This window comes from Lepidochelys kempii, chromosome 21, assembly GCF_965140285.1.
Source record: "Lepidochelys kempii isolate rLepKem1 chromosome 21, rLepKem1.hap1, whole genome shotgun sequence".
In the NCBI taxonomy this organism is placed as follows: domain Eukaryota; kingdom Metazoa; phylum Chordata; order Testudines; family Cheloniidae; genus Lepidochelys; species Lepidochelys kempii.
Genome location: NC_136400.1, coordinates 10,310,568 through 10,337,877, shown reverse-complemented (window position 1 = coordinate 10,337,877; position 27,310 = coordinate 10,310,568). Strand labels below are relative to the sequence as shown.

The following is a 27,310-nucleotide window of genomic DNA, read 5'->3' as shown; positions in this document are numbered from 1 at the left end:
CAGCAGCCCTCTAGCTGATCCGTGGAGGGGTTGACATCTGCCTCAGGTCCTCCCTTACCTCTCTCCTGCCTCCCACATCCCCTCGGGATCCTCAGTGGAGGTAGCCCTCCCTCCATGGGCTCTGTGGGGGCATGGAATGGGGTTGATTTCCCTTTGCAGGCTCCTGGAATCCTGCCCCCATAAGCAGTGGGACCTCAACAGTTCTCTCTGGGCCTGCATAAGGGGACATCAGGATCTGACCCTATGTGTTAATCCCAATGGCACCCATTGGCAGATGGGGCCTTGGCAGATACTATTCTCATGGCCCATTCCAGGGGAGGGCAGAGGGTCTAGTACAGGTTTTTCTCCCATGTGGTTGTACCCAGAATCCATTCCAAGAGCTGCAGTTGCATAAAAGGGCCAGTTTTGGGGTTGGAGTGTGGGGGAAATAAACCTTAATTGTGAGATAATAAGCTGCAGAGTTACTGCAGCGGTTCAAGGAGACACAATTGCATGTACTGGGCCAGTACACTCCTGGGGTTTTTGTTTTGTTTTCTGGAAGGCTTCGTGTCAAGCTGCTTGCAGTAACCTTATCTTGCCCACTGGGGGATGTAGGAAGTATTGTGGGTTATTTATGCTGTTGCATTTATAAGCAAATGAGGGAAATATGATCTCGATGAAATTACCATAAGGTGGGTGCACAACTGGTTGAAAGATCATATTCAAAGAATAGTTATCAATGGTTTGCTGTCAAACTGGGAGACTCTATCTAATGGGGTCCCATAGGGGTCTGTCTTGGGTCTAATAGCATTCAGTTTCCTTAATGACTTGGATGAGGGAGTGGAGAGTCCGCTTATTGAACTTGCGGATGACACAAACTGGGAGGGGTTGCAAGCACTGTGGAGGACAGGGATTAGACTTCACAATGATCTTGGTAAATTGGAGGATGGGTCTGAAATCAACGAGATGAAACTCAAGACAGACAAGTGCAAAGTAGTTCAATTAGGAAGGAAAAAATTCAAATCCCCAGATACAAAAGGGGGAATAGATGGCTTGGCAGCAGTACTGCAGAAAAGCATCTGTGGGCTGCGGTGAAGAACTAAATGACTGAGTCGGCCATGTGATGCTGCAGCAAATGTCATTCTGGGGTCAGTTAACAGGAGTGGCATAGGGAAGACATGCGAGGTAATCATTTTGCTCTGCTCAGCACTGGTGAGGTCTCAGCTAGAGTACTGTGTCCAGTTTTGGGCACCACACTTGAAGAAACTGTGGTCAAATTGGAGACAGTCCAGAGGAGAGCAACAAAAGTAAGGTTTCAGAGTTGCAGCCGTGTTAGTCTGTATTCGCAAAAAGAAAAGGAGGACTTGTGGCACCTTAGAGACATTGGTTAGTCTCTAAGGTGCCACAAGTACAACAAAAGTAAGAGATTTAGAAAACGTGACATAGGAGGAAAGACGGGGGCAAGTTTAGTCTAGAGAAGAGAAAGCTGAGGAGGGGCCTGATAACAGGCCTTCTAAGTAAAAGGTCGTTGTAAAGAGGAAGGTGAGCAACTGTTCTCCATGTCCGCCCACGGTAGAACAAGAAGCAATGGGCTCAGTTTGCAGCAAGGGAGATTGAAGGTAGATATTAGGAAAACCTTTTGAAGTCTAAGGATAGTTCAACACTGGAACAGGTGACCTAGGGAGGTTGTGGAATCCCCGTCATTGTGGGGTTTTAAGAACAGGTTGGACAAACCACCTGTCGGGGTGGTCTAGGTTTACTTGGCCCAGCCTCGGCTCAGGGGGATGGGCTAGATGACCTCCTGAGGTTCCTTACAGACTGGATTTCTATGATTCTGTGAAATATCCAAGTCCAGGTCTTCTCCTCCCTTCTCTCATATACTCAAGAGGGCCAGATCCTTGGCTGGTGTAAAACATGGCAACGCCTCCAAAGTCCATTTATATCAACCGGCCCAGAATCCTCCCTTCCCAGAGCCTGTCCCAGCTGGTCCCAGTTCCCTTCCCTCATTCTAAGCTACAAGTTGGCCAAATAGCCTAAATATTACCCCAGTGCATGCAACCCTTGGGTTCAGACTTGCAGAATGCAGAGATGGGAGGGGCTGCTGAAGGCTTTCATCTCCCACTGCAGCCTGCGATGATGCCTCTCCCTAGCCACTCTGTCACTTTCTGCCCACTGGATCTTTGTGGTTGCCTGGAATGGTCCCTTCACCCACTTGCCTCTTCCCTCTCCAGCCTGTTTCAGACCTAGCTGCGCCTGTTCCGGCTGGCTCTGGGATTTCACGCTTCCCTCTCCTGTTCCCTTGGCAGGTTTCGACCGATACTTCTCCAGCCGGACGCTGGACAATAACCGGCGGAACATCTGGTTTGCTGAGTTCTGGGAGGACAACTTCCACTGCAAGCTGAGTCGGCATGCGCTGAAGAAGGGCAGCAACATCAAGAAATGCACAAGTAAGAGGCGAGGTGGGAACGGGAGGGGTTTGGAGCGAAGCCCCATAAGGCCAGTGCCGGAAGGAAGGGCAGAAGGGGGCCCTTTGTGACCGGGTAACAAGGGGCGCTGTGGTATCCAGGGAGGGAGGGAAGGTGAAACTAGATGGGAGCAGCCTGCTAAGATAACAGGAGCAGCAGGAAGAAGCCCGGTGGGGTTTGTCATTGGTGTTCATGGGTCACTCTGCTGGGTAAGGGGAGATGAGACAGCCCTGGACATCTGGGGTCAAATGGGACTCATGCAACAGGGCCTAGATTGCCATCCTATGACCCATACAACTCTGTGGGCATTTGTGCATATCATGAACCGTACCCTTACCAGTGCTGTTGGGCTCAGGCTCTCACGATCTCTACCCTACAGAGACGATCAGAAGGATGGGGCTGGAAAGAGGTGATGTGGCAGAGGGGGGTGTGTGTGTGTGTGGGGGTCTAGTGTTGCAATATCCGGGGGTGCTGTAGGTGGGGACTGAGGTGCATCGGCAGAGCTGTGTGGGGAGCCCAGGGCTGGAATAGCAGGGGTGTTGTAGATCAAATTTAGGGTGCACTAGCAGAGCTGGGCCGGAACGAAGGATGTGGCTAGCGAGGAGGTACTGCCGGTCAGGATTAGGATACATGGGGAGGACTGTCTGGGAGCCAGGGACTGGAGAAGCAGGCATGTATTATATGGGTTGTAAGCCATGTGCATTGGCAGAGGAGGGTGGAAGGTGTGAGGCTGGAATAGCAGGGAGGGCTGCTGGTCAGGACTGACGTACGTTGGCAGGGCAGGGGGGGCTCAGGACAGGAATAGCAGGGGTTGTGGCAGGGCAGGACTGGGATATGTTGTCTGCTGGGTGGGGAAGCTGTGGAATCCCGCATCTCCCATGAGCAGTAAAATAGCATAGATTGCACTTAACTAACCACATCCCTAGAGCTCCTTTTCCAGTTCCCCTCTCCTCCCTTGGGGGCCTTTCTGCTCTCTCCTCAAGGTCCCCTTCCCAGCAAACAGCCCTTCCCTTAGGCATTAATTTCCCTTTGCACTAATTCTTCCTCTTGTTTGCTCGTAAGTTTCTATTACACCACCGCAGCATCAGCGAGACTTATCTGCACAGACCCTCTCTGAGTCGTTGGTGTCTTCTTTTTTATTGCCTTGAGAAAACCCGTTTAAAATGGGTTATTTAAAAAATGCATTCAAACAGGTTAGAGAGTTGTGCCGGGTAGGGAGGCAGCACCATGGAAATGTGCCTCCAGCCCACTAGATGATAGAAAATATTCAAGACATTCATACTACTTGGAGCAGCTTTAAAAATGTTTTTCCTTTTGGTTTCCTCTTCCAGCCTCTCAGATCTGCCTAGTTCTGCTCCCTATTGGTGTGGAGCTGCCTTTGATTCTCCTCTGAAATGGGAGCTGACAGCCAGGAATCTCTCTTAGCCCCCTCTGCTCCTGTTCAGTGTTTAATGCTTTACACGCAGCTGGGAATGCCACAGCGTGAGTTGCATCGTGTCTTTCAAGTAGACCATGCTTCGAAAACTGTCCAGGCGAGCAACCCAGATCAGACAGACATGGGGCTCTTTCGAAAACTGTCAGTTCAGCGGTGCACTGGGCATGACTGTGAGCATAGTCTCACACTCATATGCACCTTCACATGGTGTTCTCCATGCACACACATATGCTGTAGCCTCTATGTGCCACACGCAGATCTGCTGTAACCACTGTACAAATCACACTCATCTGCATGTATGTGAGTGCACACCCAGCCATGCTTTAATACACACACACTCAGATGTTTGCACATGTGCTTGTTTGCACACCCCCTCACACCCACTGAAATGTGTGTGCCTTCGTTCTCACTCCATCCCTCTCTGCTGTGCTCTGTTTTTCTCATCATCCCCGTGTCCCTTCTACCTGCTCCACCTAGAGGCAATGAGGTGCTTGGCGCTGTTTTCTGGGAGCACAGACCCACCACCATGCAGCGTGTGTCCGCCCTGCAAATAAAAGGCACGTTCTTAACCCACAATGGCTAACACTGAAGTTAAAACAGGAGTGAAGTCACAGCAACTCAGTATTTAATGGGTTAACTGCTCAAGTTCAACCCCAGACTCAGCAAGGCCATGTCTATACTGCGTCTTGACAGGGCGGTAGACCGAGTTGTGGAAGTGGGGCTTGCGCTAGGGTGCTAACGTTAGCAGTATGGATGTTGTGGCTCGGGCTCTCAAACCCATCCAAGGCTTGAGAGCCCAAGCTGCAACGGGTGACTGGGTGACCCCTCCTTCTGCCTGTGAATGGCTGTGATTGCCTGTAGGTCCTTTGGTGTAAGCAGCTAATTTTCTGTATGACTCGCAGCAATGAGGTCGTGCCTTGATCGATAGCACCGTGTCGACCATTCGCATTCTGGCAGCATGTTCATGCATGTTGCAAAGGGGACAGGAGATAGGGCAGGGAACACTTCATCCCCCACCCCCGGGCTGGAATTTGGTTTAGTGATGCTTCCGCAAGCTGTTTGGCGGAACGAGCTGGGAGCTCTCAGCACAGACGCTGCTGGACAAAGGGCAGTACCGTGGTTTGTCTGAGTACATGCATTTACTACGTGCCCATCGCTGCAGGGCCAGAGCTAAAAGCCGCCCTCACAACTGGCACTATCTGTCTAGCTCGACAGCAGCCTCGGTAGAGAGAACAAGGGCTGAATGGAGCACGGAGCCTCTATTCCCGCCTACAGGTGGGTCTGGGCAGAGGCATGTGCCCGCAGCAGGTGGGCAAACATTCTCTGCAGGGCTGGGGTAAGGGAACTTCATCAGCACTCACCTCTCCTGAGAGCTGGCTGGCCGCTTTCCCTGCTGGTGTCAACCGGTGCAGTGCCGCAGGATTCATCCCTTTACAACAGCTGAGTATGAGCCCACTCGCTGTGTGTCTGCTGGCCCTGCCTTTTCCCATCCCTCTCTCCCTGACTCACCGTGCTGCAAGGGTCTGATTCCCATTTACACCAAGGCCCCTTTATGCCGCTCCGGTAGCACAAAGGGGCCTTAAATCTGGTATAAATTACATTTATGCTTCCTCCAAGTGCCCTTCACGCTCCCAGGGTGTGTGTGAAGGAGCCTGGGGGCCACTGAGAATCACAGCCACCTTGTCCTCCTACGCTCTGTGGCCCCAAACAATGATCTCACCCTCTCTCCAGTGTACCCTCAAACTGATTCCAGCCACACGCCTAAGATGGCCCTGATCTGGGTTAGCATTAATGCTTCCTCTCGGGCCAGATCCACAGCTGGCATAAACTGGCCGTGGTGAGGGAACCACACTGATTCACACCCACTGAGGATCTGGCCCCATGCCGGGGGCCACTTTGCTTGCTGAGGATTCTGGCATTCAGGTAAAGCACCCAGTCTAGCTCCCTGCCCCATAGCAAACACTGAACCACTGTGAATGCGGCTGCAATGGGGCATCTGGCAAGGAGCATGAGCCAGTGTGACAGACTGGAGATAAAGGGCTCCAGTCACTTTCTGTGCCCCTGGCTCCAGGACTCAGTATCATTTACATGGCAGCCAGTATCTCCGGGGTTTCTTTTTTTCCCCCTCTAACAACTTTTCATTGCATTTCCCCGCGAGTCTAAATAGTTTTATGGAGTGAAATATTTTAATGGGTGCTGGAGGCAAAAAGTGGCGAGCACCAGGGAATCCGTCATTTTGCATCCGTGTTTGTGCGTGGGCACGTCTCAGGAAAGTCAGAGAGAGAGGCATGTCTTCCCTGCCTGTGCTTTGCCACTTCCTCTGCTTGCTGGCTAGAGGGAAAGCACCCTCTTTTCAGTCTGGCCCTGGCTTACGGCCCATGGGTTTGTAGAGGAGGATTCAAGTGCCCTCTGCCCAATTGATCATGTTTGGCTGTTGGGGGCTAAAGGAAGGGTAGATTTCTAAGATACTTATCTGACTCCGTCACCTTCCTATCTGAGCATCTCACAGTCTTTAATGTGTTTATCCTCCCGACACCCCTGTAAAGCAGAGCAGGGCTGCTACCCCCAGGGTACAGATGGGAAACTGAGGCACAAGGAGGCTAAATGATTGGCCCAAGGTCACACTTGGAAGTAGTCTGTGGCAGAGAAGGGAGCGGAACTTGGGACCGTTCAGTGCCAGGCTAGCGCCTGGCTGCTTGGAGCCCAGCATGCATTGGGATTGATGTTCCTAAGTCACTTAAGCACTTTAGAAAATGTTACTTTCCGAGCTTCAGTTTCCTCTGCTGTAGACAGAGCCAGGAAAACATGTCTTCCCTGGCTGGCAGGGGGGATGTGTCAGTGTGGTACAGAATAGAGGCAGACATGGCCCCTGCCCATGGGCAGTCTGAAGCCTAGTCTAGATATTGGTATCTGATTGTGTGCTGCCCTGGTATGGACTGTAGGCCCATGGGCGTTACAGGGGAGTCCAAATGCATCTGGTGCTTGTTTGGTATAAGCCTGCTCTCCCCTCTGTGCTGGGAGGGCGGGGCTCTCAAAGGGCCCAGGAAGCCCCAGCAGAATGGAAGCCAAGGGCGCTCCTTGCACCTCTAGAAGGCAAGGTGTGCGTTTGCATGGATTCTCCTCTCCCTTGCACTGGCGTAAAGCAGGAGTGACTCCAGAGTGAAAGTGACACAGGCGTGAGGGGAGAATCGGGCCCCATCATCTTTTGGAGCTGGGGGCTGTTCCAACCAGTGGTGTGCATCCCATCCTGGGTCCCTACCTGTCCCTGATCACAAAGGACTCTGGCACTCAGCCACCACCCTGACCACCCCTTCTCATGTGACCATCTGCATTTTTAGCCCTGGCCAGCTAGGGATGAAAGCAGTAAACAAGGCAAATAGGGAATCTGTCTTGTTGACAGCCCTGCCGTTGAGGTGACGGTTGGAGGCTCAAGGAGGTGACATGTTTACTGAAGGATTGGAGAGATTTACTGCTTGCCTGGTGCTGGGGGAAGACAGATAACAGCTGGGCTTTCAGACTGAGACAAGGAGAGATTTCAGGACATCTGCTAGCTCACCTATGAGCCCCAACGGGAAACTATCTTAACTCTTGGAGTGCCATGCCACATGGGAACCTAGCAGGGCAGGGATGTGAGTCTGTCTCTACCAGCCTGCCCCGCACAGGGCGGGCTGTGCTGGGTGGTGCTGAAAATGTTGATTGGGGTGCGGGGGAGGGGGTGTGAAATTTTGGAAAAGGTGTGGTTTTGCCCACAGCTGTTTTGTGATTCAGGGACATTGGTTTTTGCGGGGGGGTCAGCAAGGCAGATGGTGTTGCACCAAACTGCACCAAGGTTAGAATTTCTGCCTGTTTCAAGGTGTAAATGGATCTTCATCTCAATTAAGTCCTGACCATTTTTTAACTGGGCCCATTTCCCTTGAAGAGGCTCCTGCTTTGGAGTGGAAACCCATGAAATCTAACTGGTATTTTGCTCCTCTCCATCCATGTGATCAGATCAACTTACACAGGTTCACAGTTGTGGGGGTTTCCAGTTTGGTTGTATTTCACCCCGTCGTAGCCCGGCATGATGCGCGTGCACAGTGAGCGGCTCACCCGGGGGAGGGAACATGCTTACACGAGGAAGGATGGTCTCAGGGCTAAGACATAGGTCGGGGAGATCTGTGTTCCAATTCTGGCTCGGCCGCAGACTTCGTGGATGACCTTGGGGCTGGATTTTTCAAGAGAGCCGGGGGGAGGGGGCGCTTTGGAAAATCTGCCCCTTAATCTCTCTCTCTGCCCCAGTTCCCTGTCTGTAAAGTGCAGGTAACAATGTGCACTTTCTGCCAACCTCTGTCTTGGCTGCTTGCATTGTCAGGCCTTTGAGGCAGAGTCTGTACAATGTTCAGCACAGTGTGGCCCAGATCTCTGTGGAGGCATGCAGGAGCTACCATAACTCCTAGATTAGTAATAATTACTGAAGAACCCTGAGTTACCAGTAGCTTTTCTTTCTTTTTTCCTGGGTGGGAGTGTCTTTATATGCCTCTCGGAGACTCCCTGAAATACCACGTATTCCTTCCGTTCCCGTCCTATCTCAGGCCAGTCGCCCTGTCCCCTTTCTGAACTCATTCACGCTTTGGCTGAGCAAACTGTTGCTACAGAACAACCTGCAATGCCCCGGCTTGGCCTGCTCCCAACCTCCGTTCCGTCTCTTATGCCAAGGGTCTGGTTTCCTAAATTCCTGGATGATAGGCCAGAAGGGACCACTGTGATCACCTGGTTTGACCTTCTTTATAGCACAGGCCATAGGAGTTCCCTGAATGAATTTCTGTTTGAGCTAGAGTAGGTCTTTTAGAAAAACATCCAGTCTTAATTTAAAAATCTCCACTGATGATGGATCCACCACAACCGTTGGTCCATTGCTCCAATGGTTAATTAAACCTCCCTATTAAAAATGTGCACATTTCTTCACTCTGAATTTGTCTTGCTTCAGTTTCCAGTGGTTGGGTCATGTTAGATCTTTCTCTGCTAGATCTGAAGAGCCCATTATACTATTTGTTCCCCACATAGGTACTTAGAGAATGCGATGAAGTCACCCCTTAACCTTCTCTTTGTTAAAATAAACAGATTGAGCTCCTTGAGTCTAGCACTGTAAGGCAGGTTTGCTAATCCTTTAATCAGTCTTGTGGCTCTTCTCTGAGCTGTCTCCAGTTTGGATGCACTATCCCAGCAGTGGTCACACCAATACCAAATGCAGAGGTAAAATAACCTCCGTACTCCTACTGAAGATGCCCCCATTTATGCATCCCAGGATCACATTAACCCTTTTAGCCACAGCATCGCACGGGGAGCTCGTGTTCAGCTGATTATCCCCAAGTCTTTTTCAGAGTCTCAGCTTCCCAGGAGAGAGTCCCCCACAATGTGAGAATGGCCGACCGGTTTTGTTCCTAGATGTGTGACCCTGACAATTGGCTCAATTGAGAAACATGTGGTTTGCACCCCGTTTACCAAAATAACTTCTGTTTTGCTCTGTCTGCACCCAGACGGGCGATGTCCCCCCATCAGCCTGGCTGCAGCTGGTAAGACTGAAATCTCTTTCCCTCCTCGGAGGCAGGAACCGGGGGAGGCCCAGGACTTTGACGTCTCTGCAAAGGCAGCAGGGTCACGTAAAAGACGCCAAGTGTGAAATGAGATGAGATGTAGCTCACCCGACTCGCGGGGTCCACTCTCTGGAACAGCTACAGAGCTATTTTTCATCGGGTCATTTTTGCCTGCACCACAGAATCTGCCTTCAGCTCTCTGGGTCTGAACAGGGGGCCTGCATCGCCTGCGTCTGTGCATGACGAGTGTATCGAGGTGGTTTGCAAGGGTCATCTCAAACACCAGAAGTGTGCTCCTCCAGGCACTGTGTGTTTGGGCTTGTTCTAAAAATGGCAAGAATATTGCACAGCGCCTTCATCTGGCGAGAGTTGCAAGGTAAGAGGCACTGTTTAGGGTGCCGGACTGGACATCAGGACACCTGGTGTCTATTCCTGGCTCAGGAAGCAAGTGGTGAGAGCAGGCAGCAGGGACCCACGTGTCCTGTGGCCACGAACAATGGAGCTGAGCCATGCTGAGCCCCTTGCACCTCCTTTTGGCTTCAGTGAGGATAGAGGGTACTTAGTATCCCCTAGGATCAAGCCCTTTGTGGACATGTCCAAGGTAACGAATCTCCATGGCTCTGCACAGCTGCTGTTCCAGTGCCCGGTGCTTGCAGCATGCCTCCTGGGGAGGAAAGCCATGGCCATCCCCCACCCCCTGGGTAGTAAATTCCCCTTGCTCCCCTCCCCGACCTGGGACCTGACAGGGGTGTGATGTCTCTTTCCCCAGGTACCATGAACAATGATGTGTTTGTGGCGTTAAATCAGACGTTCAGCCCCACGTCACGCTTGGGGATATGGCACGTCCCTGACAAGGGCTGCAGAAGGAACCTTGTATCCTTATTTCCTGTCAAAGACGCTTGGCCGGGCTGCATCAGAGCCACCAGAGTAGATGCTGCATTTGAATCCTTGTCTCGTGCCACATGTTGTCATTCACACCTGTGGAAACCAGAAAGATAGAAATGACCATATGTGGTGCAAGGCGTTGGGAAACCAGGCCCCTGCATCTGGGGCATGTGCATGGAACCCCATTTAAGAAAATCCCCCCCACTCACACGCTGGCTGGACCTTTTTCCTTTTTATTTATTTGTATTCCAGTAGCACCTACAGGTCCCATGCAGGGATCTAGGTCCTTTTGTGGCAAGTGCTGTGTTGTAGCCTGCGGGGGACCTGGAAGCAGAGGAACATGAGTTTCAGAGGGGAAGAGTTTGGTTGAGGCAGCGGGAAGTCTGGGGAGATATAAGGGGGGATATGATTGAGGTCTATAAAATCATGACTGGTGTAGAGAAAGTAGATAAGGAAGTGTTGTTTACTACTTCTCATAACACAAGAACTAGGGGTCACCAAATGAAATCAATAGGCAGCAGGTATAAAACAAATAAAAGGAAGTATTTCTTCACACAACACACGGTCAACCTGTGGAACTCCTTGCCAGAGGATGTAGTGAAGGCCAAAACCATAACAGGGTTAAAAAAAGAACTAGATAAATTCATGGAGGATAGGTCCATCAATGGCTATTAGCCAGGATTGGCAGGAATGGTGTCTCTAGCCTCCATTTGTCAGAAGCTGGGAATGAGCGACGGGATGGATCACTTGATGATTATCTGTTCTGTTCATTCCCTCTGGGGCACCTGGCACTGGCCATAGTCGGAAGACAGGATACTGGGCTAGATGGACCATTGGTCTGACCCAGTATGGCCGTTCTTATGAAGTCGGTCTGTGTGCACATGGCTGGAAATGTTAAGCTGCAAGTGGAGTATCTCTGGAAATAGAAATACAGATCTGGTTTGGTTTAATAGACATGGAATCCTCACCTGTTCTCACCCAGCATGCCGTACATGAAGCACGGTGGTAGAGTGGCATCAAGCTTTAAGAAGACAAAGCTTGCCCTGATGAGTTTATAGGCTGTGTTAATGACAAAACGCAAAAGGTAAAGGAAACAAATTGTGGTGCAGGGCCATCTCTTTCCCCTATGCCCTGCGTCCTTTCTATCTCCCTTCTTTCCTTCCTCCATCTCGCCGTCTCTCCTCCCTATTGTCTCTTCCCCTTAGCGGTGCTTGTGTTGTCTGCATACGCTGATATTTGTATAGTGTCTGTGCTTTCATGAAATGCAAAACCTGGGCATGACCTTAAGGAACACATCAGCGATATTGGCTCTGGGAATTCCCCAGCACCGGGAAGCGACCCACTGGCTGCATTGTCAGTTGCCACAAGATGCTGATCTCTTAATCTTAATAGTAATGTAGCATTACTTGTGATATTTTAAGGGCACAGTATCAAAAGAGGCAGCTGAAATCCTGAGCCAGGACAGATATTTAAATTATCTGAATCCCTCTGCACATAAATTGTCTCCAGAAGGATTGTTTACCAGATAAACAGAGAGGGGAAATAATAGCGCTTACAGCTGGCAATAAATAATCTGGATCCCTGGAGTTGACTGGTCTTGCTTCCCAGGGTTGTGAAAATGTTTCCTTTGGAGTTGTTCTGTGTGGGGTTCATGCCCCTGGTTTCCCCTTAGGTCTGAGCAAACCCTCAATCTCCCAGTGAAACTCTCTCCAGGCTGCTGTGTTTCAATTGTTCTTGCATCAAAATCCAACAGCTCTAGGGCCAGGTTCTCAGCTAGTGGAAATCAGGTAGCTCTGTTGACTTCAGTAGATTGATGCTGATATACATCAGCTGGGGAGCTGGCCCACAGAATCCAGATCGACCCCAACTTCACTGCTCTTGTTTGGGGAATAAGTCCCTAATGCAGGAAAGCATGTACTTTGCATATAAGCATGTTCCCAAACAGAAATGTTTTCCTGAATTGGGATTGAAATCGTGGCAGATCCTCGGCCATACTAAATAACATTTTGCTTCTTCTCTATCCCCTTCTTTCTGAGGAAATGAAAGCAATGTACAGGTATTCGAATGAAGCCTCGCAACATCCCTGTTAAGCATGTATTCTACCCATTTTATGAATAGGGAAACCGAGGCACAGATTTGTAAGCTCTTTGGGGCAGGGGCTGTCTTTTTGTTCTGTGTTTGGACAGCACCTAGTACAGCTGGGTCCTGGGCCATGACTGGGGCTTCTATGCGCTATGGTAATAGAAACAAATTATAATTGTAAAAGTGACTTGGCCAATAGTGACTTGGCCAAGAATAGAACCCAGGAGTCCTGATTCTCAGCCTTGCGCTCAGACCATTAGACTGAACTTCTGTCTGATATTAAAATTATTAGATTTTGGCTGCACTGGTTCATATGAGAAGGAGCTTTCCAGTCTGTCTCAGCAGTCAAGCCGCCGAAAATGACATTTCTGTCATCTGTCTCGGGGCAGGGGTTAGCCGGGGAAACGGGCTACTGATCAAAACATAATAACAAGCCACAACAGTCAGAATGTCAGCAAGCTACTTCAACCATAATCACTGTGACCAGAAAAGACTCCATCCACAGTGATATTCTTTCCCTTGCACAAAAAAAAAATAAAAAATCCCCTCCCCATCTGAACCAATAGAGTGAGAATCTTATGGCTCCAAGGAACCCAAGTCCCCAAAAGTTCATTATGCTTAGGGCCAGATTTTCAAGAGAGCTCAGCTCCCAGTTAGGCACCAAAATAAGTGTGCAGGAGAGCCCTGTGTCATGTTGTCTGGAGTGTCTTATGAGCGAGAATACCAGCTTCAGGGCAGACTGTTAGGAAGCAGGGCACAAACCCCAGACTGGTTGTGAGTTCTATACTTAAATTTCACCAACGAAGTAACACATGTAAACTCCTCGGGCACTATAGCAGTCTTAACATGGGGTCAAAGACAGTGCTCTTGGGTACTCTGATCTATCTTGCCACCGAGGCAAGCTTGACGCTTGGATATATGGTCACTTAACACCAAAGATCACAAAATATTCAGGTTGCTCACAGTCCCAAAGGGCTAGTCATTTACCCGAGGTCAATTTGCACCTTAGATCTCTCATCAAAGACAACGATTGTAGCCAATCCTATAGTAAACTAACTAAGGATTTAGTAACTAAGAAGAGTGATTTACAAGGTTAAAACAGGTAACCATACACACACAAATGTGTTGCAATCTTAGGTTTCAGATAGTGAGAGACCTGCTGAAATATGCCAGGGCTAACCCAGGTTAATCCCTGGGATCTCTTGCTTAGGTTTAGAAATCTTTGCCCCTTAGAATTCAAACGGCATAAAAAGCCCCTAATTCCTTCTGGTCAGGGACGTTTGTCCCCATCTCTCTAGAATCCAGGCTCATGGGACAAGCGCGTTGGCTCGTCCCCCTCTTCCTGGGTGTGCTGGGAGCAATCAACAAAGTCCTTGGCTTACAATAGATTCAATAGGCCTTCCTGATGGGCTAGAGAAAACCCCTCCTCATGGGTGCAAAGCAGTATTTTGCACTCAGTGATGTTTCTTTCTGGACTGGATTTACAGTTACAGAACAGACGATTAAGTATTACCTTGTAGCATGGGATTCAGATATTATAAGTAAATTAACGCGTGCAGCAACTTACAAGCAAAAGTCTAAACAGTAAACATTGTTACGATTGTAATATCTATCTTAGCAATGCTCATGCACAGGTGAATCAGACTGGTTTCCAGCTATGCTCTTGAGAGTGTTCACTTGAGGCCTAAGGCCCTTGGCAAAAGCTGGCACCTGGTCTACCAGCCTTGCACATTGGGCACTGAGCTCTGGAGAATATCTGCCCATCCGTGTCCCAATGGGAGCTGTGGAGCTATTTGGAAAAGCTGGCCCTGCTTGTGATGGCCGAACCCTTGAAAAAACTGCCCAGTAGAGAATTCAGCCCCTGGTGTGTTGGCAGGCATCCTTGGGAAGCATTAAACAGGGTATGTGCAATGGGAGACGGGCCTTCCACTATCAGAGCATCATATGGACGGAAATGTATGTTCAGCTGAGGCAGACAGAGAGGAGTTGGGGAGAAGTTTCCTAATTGGATACATGAAGAGAAAATGTTGCTGTGTTAAAATACACTGATGACATCCCCCCTCCCACCCCGGACCCACTGAGGTATGGCAACCCCCTGCTGTTTGTAGTTTTCTTTGTCCATTGGAACAGCTTTTTGAAATGAAATTCTTTTCCTCTTGTCTTTCCCTTTCTCTCTTTTTTCTTTTTTCCCCCTTTTCCTTTTCTTTCTTTTTTTTTAGGGGCTTCTGATTATCTCAACCTTGAAAATTCTTTTCAATTACAGTTTACAACCCGCAAACAAAGGCTGCGGTCTCCGTAGTAACGGTAGCTGCTGCGCTTTGACGGGTGCGAATCCTCTGGAAGTTGGTTCCCCCAATTGTCACTCCTGCTTCTTCTTGTCTGGTTCATTGTGCCCCAGGACACAATTAGGATGTCTTCACACTGCGATGTGTTGGTGAATTTACCTCCTCTAAGAGAGATGGGAGATGAGTGCCCTTATTGCTTTGCATAACTGCCGATTCCCGCGGTCGCCTCCCGCCTCTCACCACACTCATTCCAGCAACGCCCCCGCTCCCCTAAAGGGCAAGAGAAATCCTGTCATACAGTCCTCCTCTCGTCCCCCTGTGACCAACCCCACAGCCTATGCTCACTTGGAACGCCTAAGGCCGTGGTTCTCAGCTGTTCACAAACTGAGACTCCTCTCCAGTCTGGCTAGGATCTAGCTGGGACCAGGCCAGCGCTCTTCTCCCATCTAGTTGGGACCCTTCTCCTTGCTAGCTGGTGGTAGCCAAGACTCCTCTCCCATCTCGCCAGGCTCTAGCCAGGACCCGTCTCCCACAGCCCCACATTCCCCATGGAAGCAGGAGCTACAGATGCTCTGGCTTTGAACCGGTGGTGGCTCCTGGTGCTCCTCTCTCACTCTGCCATGTGGTGCGGCCTGCACAGACTGGCCAAAGAGGCTCCTTGCCTGCTGGTACCTCTGAATAATTCACAGGCTCGTCAGTACAGAAGGAGGTGGTGTGGGGCACTGTTGTAATGAGACCTGCAGAGGGTTGGAGCAGGGCTCACTGGGGACCAGAAGAAGGGCAGTAATGGGGGATCTTGAGGGGAGACAGGAGGGCGTGTGGCAGGGCATGTTTTCGGAACCCCAACTAAGCAGACACCTCCAGGCCAGAAGGGTTTTCCCAGAGGCCACTGGCTGTTTCACTAGAGAGCTAATTAATGACCTTACTTTTGCAAGGTTGAATGTTAATGCTGCCTTGAAACTGGGCTGGGGATCCTCCACGCAGCTGTGAAGCGGCTCAGATCAGGCTAGTGATGGATGCATGCTGAATATTAATGTAGATGGAGGGGGGATTTTTGGGGGCTGAGCTTCTTCATGTTCTTTCGCCTTTGTTTTCGTTCCTCCCTGGTCTCCTGCTGATAGCATGATGTTGTTTTTTCCCCTCCACGGCATGTATCAGTCAGGTGAACATATGTGAGGATTTGTCCTGTGTGCCTGTTCCTTAAGTGGAGAAGGCGGATGGGGCTGGCTTGGAGGAAGTGGAGAGAACCCTGGCTGGGGATCTGGGCTCCAGCACTAGGTCTGTCACTGCGGGCAAGTTGCTTTCTAAAGTGGCTGCTCATGCCTCCACTGTTTTAGGTACGGGACTTGTTCTACCTGGAGTCTGGGTTGCAGAGGTGCTGAGCACCCGCGACTCTGCCTGAAGTCAGTGGGAGTGGCAGGGGCTCAGCAGCTCTGGAAATTCAGGCTCAAGCTGGACTCCCACTAGGAAATTGTCTCACTGCTGCCAGCTACTGTGGTGCCCTGCTGAATTGCTAGTGCACGTAGGAAGCCACAAAAGGAAGGGGAAACTGAGTCCCAATTCTGCTTCCTGTACCAGTGCTGAAAGCCAGGGCAGGACTCCCTGCTCCGCTAAGGCTACTTTGCGCTACGTGGCCCAGTCAGTGAAGCGCTCTCCCTGCACAGGGAAACTCTCCGCCAGGGGAAAAGGATGCCTCTGCCTGGGAGAGGCCAGGACTGGAGTAGCTTTGAGCTCCGACATGGCCAGTGTGCCTGACCCATTCCATACAGCACCTCCTGCTGGGAGAGGCCAGGACTGGAATTGATGTCAGCTCCCCACAATCCTTGCTCCTGCCCAATTTCCTACAGGATCATCTGAAGGAGAAGCAGAGACCAGAGTGTGTGGATGCCTCCCCCTTGGCCCGTGACCATTCATTATTCTCCGTGGCGAGACTCACGCCAGGAGAGGTTGTGGTACAGAAGCCGCCAGTGGTCTGGAGCACCATCACTTCAGCTCTCAAGAGAAGTATGGGGAGTGATTTTGATTAACTCCAGCAGAAAGCCAGTGCTGGGGATGTGATCAGAATTGCTGCTAATCCTTTCTCATGCCTCGCCTGAGAAGATAGCTATGGCTGCTCTTGGAGGGGTGCCCAGCTAGACACATCGCAAACTTGAAAATTAATTATCAGACCGGCAGAACGATGCACGACCCTGCTATTATAATCAGCAGGGTCACATTGGCTTCGCCATCCTAATCTACTGAGAGCTTCAGAGAGAATTACTGTACTCTTGTCTGGAACATGGCATTGCAAAACTCTGTTCGTTGATCTGCATTTTCCTCTCCCCGCGTAACCTCATTTCCTTTTGGAAAACATTTTAGTCCTGATGAAAGGTGCTGGGTTGACAGTCCCGGAGCCTTCCACTTATCTCCAGCACAAGGTGCAATGGAAGCAGCAGGAGAGCAACCTGGCTAATGTAGCTCAATCTTGACTAGAGGGAGCCCTTGGAGTGATGAGAAGGGAATTCAGTCCTTGTGCTCTGTGCTCAGGCTTCCAACGAGTGGGCCAGTTAGTGCCAGGAAAGTGAACAGCATGGGTGATTTGTAACGGGATCCAGAGCCTTTCACGAGTGCACAAGGCCCCTGTTCAGACCAGGACTTCATTGTCCTAGGCACTGTTAGGGAAAAAGGGTTCCCCTCCTGTCTAGGGTTAGGAGGGTAGCCTTCCCTGGACTTCTGTATTAGCCAAACAAAACACAGAGTCTTGGCTCTTTGATAAAGTGAGGCACTTTATTGCTAGCAAATACGACAGCTGAAGGGCTCACCAATTCCTTTTCAGAGGAAAATGGTGAAGCCCCGAACAAAGAACAGGGATGAGCTTTTATAGCTTGGTTCAACATACATTGTGATATCTCTTCCAGTTCGAACCGGTTAACCCAGTCTGTTTGAAGTTCTGGGGTAGGTACGAGCATGGAGGCTTATCTGTATAAGGAATTCTCTCCCCAAAAGCAGGGAGTGCAGGTTACACACAGTTCACATTCTTTCTATCCATAAACAAAGTAGAAAGGACAGATAAGCATAGACAAAAGACAGCAGCGTAGCTTTACATGATTATAGGGTCGTTTTCTGGGTGTTTTTCCCTATCAGTACCGTATTCACATAGTTCTTGCACACAAGAGTTTGTCATCTAAAAAGCCGAGGCTGAATTCTTATCCCCATTCTACAGATGGACAATGAGCATATGACATGCGTGGTGTCCTGTGGTGGCGTAACATGCATTGGCTGGAAGATAGCAGCCCCACATAGCCAGGCACTAGGGGAGCAACCCCTGGTGCTTACCTTTGGAGTAAAGTCTATTACACCCTTTTTTGAAATGGGTAATTAACTTGGCAAGATAGAGTGGCTTGTCTGCCTGCTGAGAGATGAATGCATGGAAGGGCCCTATGCTGAGGGAGAAGATTAATAGCCCTTGTCAATAGCGTGGAAGAAAGGATAACTTGATGGGTTTCATATGAGTAGTCTCCATGTACTCCACGAGCATATGGATAACTTCAAAGAATGGGCTATAAGTTTACCTCCTTGATGCAGTCTTTTCTCGTTGGCCCATTCGTATCCATTTGTTTCAGCGCTTGGTTCGCCCGGCATGGGGGTTGCTGAATGCGTCCGTGCTCTCATTCCGAAGTGAAGGTGGAGAGAGAGGAACGAAAAAGGGGGACACTGGCTCACATCACTCTTATGACTCTCTCTTCCCTTCTGCTTGCCCAGGCTGGCAGCTGCTCTTGTGTGTGGTGGAAGTGATGCTGCATGTTACCCCCAGGGACGCGCACACCATGCTCTCTCTCACTTCTGCTCTTCCTGGCTTCTGGCCCTTTAATCTCAATGGAGCCTCACAGATATTGGAGGTATTATGGTGGCTATTTATGTACAGAGAAAAGCAGAACAGAAACCTCTGCCCTGGCTCCAGAGGAGTGGGAAACTTAGAGAGCGTAGATGGTTCAGGAGCAATGATGGGGGAGGGGTATCGCAGGGTGGGAGAGATGAGGGAGGAAGGGTGTGAATAAAGGGAGGCAATCCCTAGGACTACCCATTGGTGGGACCTAAACAGGATGCATTGAGACCTCAGTCCTCAAGGAGACCTCCCATGGGAACCATGAGTTATGCTGTGTGCCCCAAGGTCTAGCTACTCAGAAAGCATGTAGTCCTACATTTCTGTGATTCTATGTGGCTCAGCCTGCAGGTATAGTACCCTGGTGTCCTCCATTGTCTGCACAGTCTGAAGTGGTGCGAGGAGTCCCGTAGGCAGCTGCAAGTAACCAAATGCGGCTCCCCTGCTGCTGGCTTTTCTCCCAACAGTCATGCGTGGGGGGCTCTGTGAGCAGTCAGAAGACCTAGAATCGCAGCATCCTATAACAAATGGTCCTGACTGGCCGGCCGCCATGGGCAGTGAGGCTGGTGGCATCCAGTGCAGTGCATGATGTCCTAGAGAAAGACATCCTTGTGGGGAAGGGGAATAGGCTAAGGCAGAAAGAGAGGAGGTTCTGGGTTCAAGCACCCTGGGAAGGTGGCTGAGGACTGGCCCCTTTGTTTCATTTGTGATCAGAACTTTGGTAGCTGAACAGTTAAAGCACAGCTGATTTGGGCTTTGTTGCAAAGATGGCCTTGGCTCAGCTGCACAGAGGGGATTCTGGTTCCAAGCAAGAGGAGCATGCTTCCACGCTGTGCCTTTCCCTCTGGTGGCTGGTCACACAGAGTACAACAGCCTACTACTCTTACCAGCTAACAAAGTTACTCCTCTAGCTCAAGTGACCCAGGCCTGTCCTTTGGTGAGGAGTGTCCCAGGTTCAAATCCAGCTGATGAACGGGCCCCTGGGCGATTGTGCGAGCCTGAGATTGAGTCTCCATCTCCTCCTTCTCTCTTCCGCAGCTTCTCCTTCTTATTGCTCTCTCCTGTTCCTCCAGCCCGAGTCCCCACCCAGCCTGGGCAGGGGGGCACGCCCAGCACAAACACGGTCTGCCTGGGGAGCACACGCGGTGCCCCTGCTGGAAGGGGGTGGGAGAGCACTTACAGGATGCACGTCGGCACTGCTCCCAGTTGTAAGACAGAATCTCACGGCAGCACTCCCTTATCTCTCTCTCTGCTACCTTTTGTCTCAACCTCCTCAGACGACCAAACCCAGTCATCCCCTTATGTCCCTGGCTGCAGCTCAGGTGTGGCTTGGCCCTCAGACACGCTGTGCTGTCTCCAGTCACCTCAGACGTGCCAAGAGGGAGGCAGGGAGAAAAGACGTGAGGCGAGAGCATCATGGCCTGAACCATGGTGAGGACCAGGGCCAGCCGGTCTCGGCATGGGACAGGTGCCTTTTAATCATATGCTGCGCCAGCTTCCAACTCTGCACAGGGAGGCTCATGTTTCATGGAAGATTAGGGTTGGAAGGGACCTCAGGAGGCCATCTAGTCCCACCCCCTGCTCAACGCAGGGCCAACCCCAACTAAGTCATCCCAGCCAGGGCTTTGTCAAGCCGGGCCTGTAGAGATTTTTAAGGATGGAGATTCCACCACCTCCCTAGGTAACCCATTCCAGTGCTTCACCACCCTCCTAGTGAAATAGTGTTTCCTAATACCCAACCTAGAGCTCCCCCACTGCAACTTGAGACCATTACTCCTTTTCCTGTCCTCTGCCACTACTGAGAACAGCTGAGCTCCATCCTCTTTGGGTAGTTGAAGGCTGCTATCAAATCCCACCCCCAACCACTCTTTTCTTCTGCAGACTAAACAAGCAGGGTTCCTTTCTCAGTGTTCCTTTTCTCCTCGGCTCTTCCGGGGCTCGCTGCCTGGGGGGACATAACCACCTGTAGGAGCCTTTGTGCCACTTACGCTCTTCAGGTTCCCTTCCTCCCAGGGCTTTGATGCGCGCGAAGCCTGGCAGTGAGGTGGCGGCTCACAGAACCAGCTGGATGGACTGGCTTTGAACCCAGTGCCTCGTCCGTTTTGCTTTGCGAGGGCAGAGGGGACGTTTCACTTCAGTTCCCATCCCTCTGAGGCCTGCCCTGAATTTTCTTTGCGTTGCAGGTTCAGAAGAGCAGATAACTTCCAATTTTAGGTGCGTTTTCCCCCAGGGGCTCTGTACGAGCCATGTGAATGCTGCGGAAACTTGATTCCAAACCAGCCCTGCTTGAAAAGAGATATAGGCCTGACCTGTAACCATAGATTCCCCCGCCCGATCAGACCCGGAGAGTTGCTTCTCTGCTCAGGCCCACTCCTACCCGAAAGGGTCATGACTTCTCATGCAGTGTCTCTAGGCTTGGGGTTGTGTAACCAAACCTGGAGGCTTTTAGCCATTGCCTCTCTAGGGGACTCCCTTCCAGGCCTGCATATGGGGAAATCAAATCTGGCATTGCCCCATGGCTTAGCTGTGGCTAGAATCACTGGGGCTCCCGCCTGGCACATCTTGGGGGCTTTTGGCCTGGTTCCTCGCACAACGGGGTGGGGTAGGGAAGACCGAGTGGAGTGGGAAATCCAGTAGGCAGTGCAGGAGGGATTCCTCATAGTGCTTTGCAGCTTCTTCCTCACCACAGCACGCTGCCCCTTTGGCTGGGTGCTGTGGGGAGCTGGGAACTTGCTGCCGGCACTGCTCAGAAATGGGGAGGAGCAGAGACCCTTCATCACCCACAGCTACACTATGGCTTGGAGGGTGACGGAAGCACATCTCAGGCACTGGAGGCTTCTGAACCTTTGGCTGCAAATCTTAATCTACCGCTGCAATCTCCTGAGGCATGTACCTCGCTGGGTTGGGTATTGAGTGGCCTGGGGACATTTTTCCCTTGTGCAGGGACTGCCACATGTAGCCTAATTCCTCGCGCCCCCCAGTGGTAGAGAAGAGACGTAGTGAATATAAAGTGGATACTTGACTCGGGCGGCTGGACTCGGACAGACCCTGTGGTTCTCTCTGGCTCTCTAGCTCCCAGCCTGGAGTTATCACACAGGGTCTCCCTAAGGCCCGGCCTGGAATCGGCCACCCTGGAAGGAACTGCTGACATGTACAATCCAGTGCACCACACCCCCAAAATTCACCCCCACGCTGTCCCCACCCAGTGTCTCCCTAGTACCATTCCTACCATGCCTGGTAGCTGAATGCCCCCTCAGATGGTTCCCCACAGGCCCTCACTTCACAAAGCCCACTCCTTGCCCTGTGTTAAAGCCCCCATCTGCTTTGCCGAGCTCCCATGACGTTAGCCCCCTGTGCTAGGTGTCACTCAGCTGGGCATCTGGAGGGTTCTGTTATTGGTTGTGATGCTGGAGTAGCGGGAAAACCCCTCTCGGACACCCACTGCCATGGCGCCACACCCCGGGGGACTCTTTCTTAGCTCTAATTAACAGCATGTTACATTAATCAGTGTCTTTCGCTAAATGATTAACATGTTTCAAGTCCCATTAGGAGCAGTTATGACAGGGAGAGGCAGGCAGCTGTCGCTGGTAATTACCGCACACTTGAACGATTCCACCATCGAGGGCTGGCTAGGGAGGTGGGGAATCAATCTGTGGGTCAGCGCCTGGGAGAGCAGGAGGGGAGGAGAGTTCAAGGGGGATGGGAATGGGGAGGGAGATGGGGAGAGCATGGTAGAGGATGCGTGGCTAGGGATGGATGTTGCGCAGACCGTCCTTTCACACTGCGGATAGCTCCCAAGAGACCGATACTGTCACAGCTGATGGTGAGATTGATGAGCACGGCATGCTGGAGGATGGATGATATTTGCATAAGCTGTAGCTCAAGCTGTGACTGGGGTATGTGAACTCGGGGATGCCAGGGAATATGTGCCGTGTGGCACAGTGCCAACTGCAGACAGCTCTAGTGTGGTGGAAATAAAACACTCCATAGGCCAGGCCCAGGGGTGGAGTGGAGGAGAAGCTCAGGACGGGGTCTGAATTTAGCAGCTAGCCACAGTCCTGAGCTCCCCAGGGAGAGGCGTACAGGGAGCATCTTCCTATCGTGAAGTGAGAGTGCTGTGACTCTCCATGGGCAATCAGGGATCCAGCCTTCTGCTCGGGGCTGGCCAGAAATGTTCTATCTAAGCTGCTTTTTGACAGAAAATGGGGATTTCAACAAAATGGAATTTTACATGAACTGCATCTGCCTCCTCTGGGATATTTCCGTTTTTGGTCTAAAAGCAGAACGTATGAAAGCGGGAAGTGGTTTTGGCTGAAAATGAAACTAATTTGATTCTGAAACGCCACCGCGGTGCCTCCTGGAAGTTGTCGTTCAGTTGCCTCATGAGCCATGTTCTCCCATTGGACTTCATCTCCCAAGATGCACTGGGGCAGCACCTCCATTCATGGGGGGGAGGGTGGCCAGTATGCATCATGGGAGATGTAGTCCAACTCGGGAGCCCGGCCTATAGAGGCACATGAACTACAACTCCCATCAGGCACCATGGTGGCATTTCAGAGCTGAAATATTTTGGTTTTGAACTGAAGCATTTCAGGTTTTGATTTTTTTTCATTGAAAACTTGAAATTTTCCAGCCGTGTCTAGTGGTACCAAATAAGCTCTAGGCAACACATTACCTGCCTCCCAGTTAAGTATTTCAGGGCTCCCGTATAATGGTGATCACACTGACGAGGAAGGAACTGTGACCAGCTTTGCACTTTTAATGGCTTGCAGAGGCTCTGCCAGGTTATTCTAATGCTCCTGGCAGTCCTGCCTCCAGAAGGTGGGACTTCCTGAAAATGTTTATCGCAGTACTGGGAAGTTTGGCAGAGCTGGAGGAGATATCTCCCTGAGGCAATGCTTGCAGTGCAGTGAGATGACATCTTTCCACTCCAGCCATGGGTACCTGACTTCGGGCTTTGGACACTGGCTACAGTTCTCCGCAGCTTCAGAACTGTCCACTGCAGCCTCATTCAAGTTGCATGAAGAGTTTTCGGCTTGCTTGGACTATGTTTTCAGCCTGACGCTGTTTACCACGTAAAGTTTATGTACCATAAACTTCCTGGCTGGGAAAGATGAGTTCTAACTAGCTGAAGAATTTTATGGGCTTTAGAGTAGAGATCAGTGTTTAAGATGGAAGTGCGAAACAACTATAAGTGATTCAATGACACTGCTATGCATCCTAGGGGAATTTCTGCACAATAGATGTCTAGCAGCTCACAGCTACAGCCAGAGAAATATATGTTGGTGTTGGAGATGTGCTCATAGTATAAACTTCAGATCAGAATTACATATACCTCAGTATTTGGGAGTATTCGAATCAGAGTAATAGTTGTAGCTAGGAATTTAGATAGGACTTATCTGTTATTAACTGTAACAGTTGTGCTCGGTGCTCTACATATGCCTGGTATGATGAGGCTCCTTTGAGCTTATGATCGAAATAAACAAGGCAGACAAAGAAATGACTGTTTTGCAGTTGTGGAATTGGGGCGCAGAGAAAGATTAAAGGGGCAGATTCTCAGAGATGTGGGGAACCCACAGCTCCAGCTATAGTCGCTGTCATGGGATTTGCAAGACATCATTTGCTTGGAAAAAAGCAGGCCCCTGGTGACTGGTCTAAGGTGTCACAGCAGGTCCGAGGCAGAGCTGGGAGTAGATTGCATGAGTCCACTGCTTTGAACCGCAAGGCCGTCCTTCCTGCCCCTTTATTATTTGGCCTGGTTTTCAGAACATCTGAGCACCTGCGCCTCTGACTGAACTTAATGGGAGCCACCCTTAAAATCAGAGCCTTTCTACATTACTAGACCCTGCAAGCATGGCTGTATCGGGAATGGTGTAAGGCAGAAGGGCCAGCTTCTTCTAGCAGCAATAAATGTTTGTAGTGAGCTCCCAGGTACAGTAGTACCATCCCCATTCCAGATACTTGGTACCATAGGGACTAGAGAACATATGCTGGCTCTGGGGAAACTCCCTCGGACCTGAGTTCAGTCTTTCCTTGCAGTAACGACTCTAGGAAATGGGGGAGGCCATTGGCAGCTCCCAGCTCCGCCAATCCCAGTGGGAGGAACCTTGGGAAGTGTGGTGGCTGAGGTGGGATTGGTTGAGGGGAGCGACGAGTGAGCTGGTGCTGCTATGGCCCCGCGTTGTATGTTTGCAGACCGCGAGCGGATCGGCCAAGACTCCTCATATGAGCAGGAGGGGAAGGTGCAGTTCGTCATTGACGCCGTGTACGCCATGGGTCATGCCCTGCACAACATGCACAAGAGTCTGTGTCCCGGCAAGGTCGGCCTTTGCCCCAGAATGGACCCGGTGGACGGCGTGGAGCTGCTCAAGTACATCCGCAACGTCAACTTCTCAGGTCTGTCTGTCCGCAGAGGGTCAGGCTGTCTGGCCTTCAACATGGTGGGGAAAGTGGGGGCGGTAAGAGAGGAACAGGGACCAATTTATGCTCTGAGTGACTGGAGAATGACTCTGCTAAAGTTACTGGAGTTACTCTAGATCTACAGGGCTGTGAATGAAAGTGGAACCAGGTCTCTTCTGCTCCCGGCCTGGACTTTCTATTTATTATGTGTATTATGGCAGGAACTAGAAGCCCCAGCTGAGATACACATACACCTAGTGAGAGACAGTCCCTGCCCTAGGGAGCCTACAATCTAAATAGGCTCCATGGTTTTATTATTGTTCCCATGTTATAGAGAAGGAGCTGAGGCACAGAGTGATTAAGAAGCAGATTTTCAAAAGAGCTCAGCACCCAAACTGCTGAGTGCTTCTGAAAATTAAAGCTAGGAATTTTAAAGAACATCAGAGTGACATAGGAGCACCCAGGAAGTCAATGAAACTTGTGCTCGTGAGTCACATAGCAGCTTTCAATAATTCCATCACTGGCCACTTATCCAAGGAGCGAAATAGGAGCTGACCCTTCCTGAAAACTCTGGTGATTTTTTTTCCAAGGTCACAAAGGGAGTCAGCAGCAGGAATCGAACCTGGATCCTTTACAGTGCTAGCTTCAAGCCTTAACACAGCCCCACCCTTCCTTTGTTAGCTTCTGTTCCTTGTTCTACTTCCATTCCTTCTCTCTCTTTCCTCTCCCCCTTTGTTGAAATGAGCTCCTCGTCTGATTCATTCTGCTACAGCTTTGTCTTCCTTCAGATCTCCTCTGGAAACTCATCCCTTCCCTGTACTATATCTCTTTAATAAACATTTTCTGTCCCTTCCTTCTTATTACTTCTATTTATCTCTCCCCTGCAATCTCCTCTGCAATCTGTCTTCCTTATTTATTTTTCCTTCTTCCCCTCTTGCCTGATTTTCTGTTCTCTTCTTGTGTTCGTATTTATTTGCACAGTTCATTTGATTTTACTTGAAAGCAAATTTTTTTTTTTAAATGTGGCAAAGCCACAGGCAGCAAAACTCCCACTTCCAGCAGCCATCCCCTGTGTGCTGCGGGAAATGTTTCTGTGCCGCAAGCAGCTGGTGTGGATCCCAGGTTGAGCATTGGCCGCTACTGTTTTGAACTGTTTGTATTGCGTCCTGGCTCCCACCCACTCTCCCTCCCGGACTACGTCCCTGAGTGCCAAGCTCGGGCAATCCCCGCTGCACATGAGTGGCAGGAAATGTCAAAGCCAATCACTCTGTCTGTACTTCAAGCATAATGAGCTGTGGGGAGGGGAGGGACTGGCAGCTGAGCTGCCATTTGCAAACGGAGGGTGTCCGCCCTGCCGGCATGCCCAGTGCAGAGTGGGCTGCCAACATGACAGTCAGTAAGGCAAGCCATCATATTTCTTCCGCCCTCCTCTGCCTCACCATGTGGGCCACTGACCCTAATGGAGATCCCCATGTTCAGCCCAAGTCTGAATCAAACCCTGCTTCTTTATCTGAAGGGCTCAGTAGTGCAGTGGGTTAGTGCAGCCCCAGGTGCCTGGATTCAAAGGCTGCCTCGAGTTACAGGAGCCTAAGGACTAATCTCTGCTCCTTGTCGCCTGTGGTGCCTGCCTGGCAGCCTGTGTTGAGCAGAGCCCCAGCCTCAGGAATCAGATAGCATGGGGTGTTCAGGGAGCAGGGGTAGGGATGGGTCGGTCGGTTGCCCGCACTGTCTCTGTCTCTTCAAATATAGTTGGCAGAACTGTGTTAGGTCCAGGACTGGAGTAGCAGGAGAACGGCAGGTCAGGATTAAGTGCTTGCAGCGGGAAGCCTGTGGCTGGAATAGCGAGGGAGGCTGTGGGTCAAGCTTGAGGTGTATCAGCAGAACTGTGCAGAAAAATTATGCACAGCATCTGTCTGGGCTAAGCCTGCTTGTAGCCACTGCTTCCAGCCCCTCCATTTCATGAAGTCCCTTTTCGCCCAGCCTGTATCTAAATGCGAGAGATGCCGTGTTGTTGTTTTTTCCTCGGCAAGCTCCGTAGCTGAATGTTGAGAGGAGATCACCACTCCTGCTGAATGAATGATATAGCATCACAATACACTGACACTGTGTATGGATTTATTATTCAGTGCTTTAGGAAAGAGACTCCCAGACATCCGGAGATGGTGTGAGACCGTGCAGGCTGCTCGCGGGTGGGGAGGGAGCCTTGCAGAGTGCCCTTTGCAATCTGCTTTACACGGATAATGCGATTTGATCGGATAAATGACACAGGTGAGGAAAAGCCGGCTGATTTCCACATGGGAGTGAATTAGTTCTTCTGGCATCTACTCTAGTCCTCCTCTCTCTGG

At 50.7% G+C, this 27,310-nt stretch overlaps 1 protein-coding gene across 6 annotated transcripts in view; it reads left to right on the top strand.

Moving 5' to 3' along the window:
* Positions 1-27,310, top strand: part of GRM4 (glutamate metabotropic receptor 4) — a 233,368-nt gene that overhangs the window by 164,867 nt on the left and 41,191 nt on the right. For 5 of the 6 annotated variants that reach the window (XM_073319848.2, XM_073319846.1, XM_078849781.1 and 2 more), the window contains 2 exons: positions 2,286-2,426; positions 24,762-24,962. In XM_073319848.2, coding sequence (XP_073175949.1) covers positions 2,286-2,426; positions 24,762-24,962 — 342 coding nt within the window. The remainder of the gene's footprint in view (positions 1-2,285; positions 2,427-24,761; positions 24,963-27,310) is intronic. The other variant, XM_073319851.1, reaches the window with a different exon arrangement.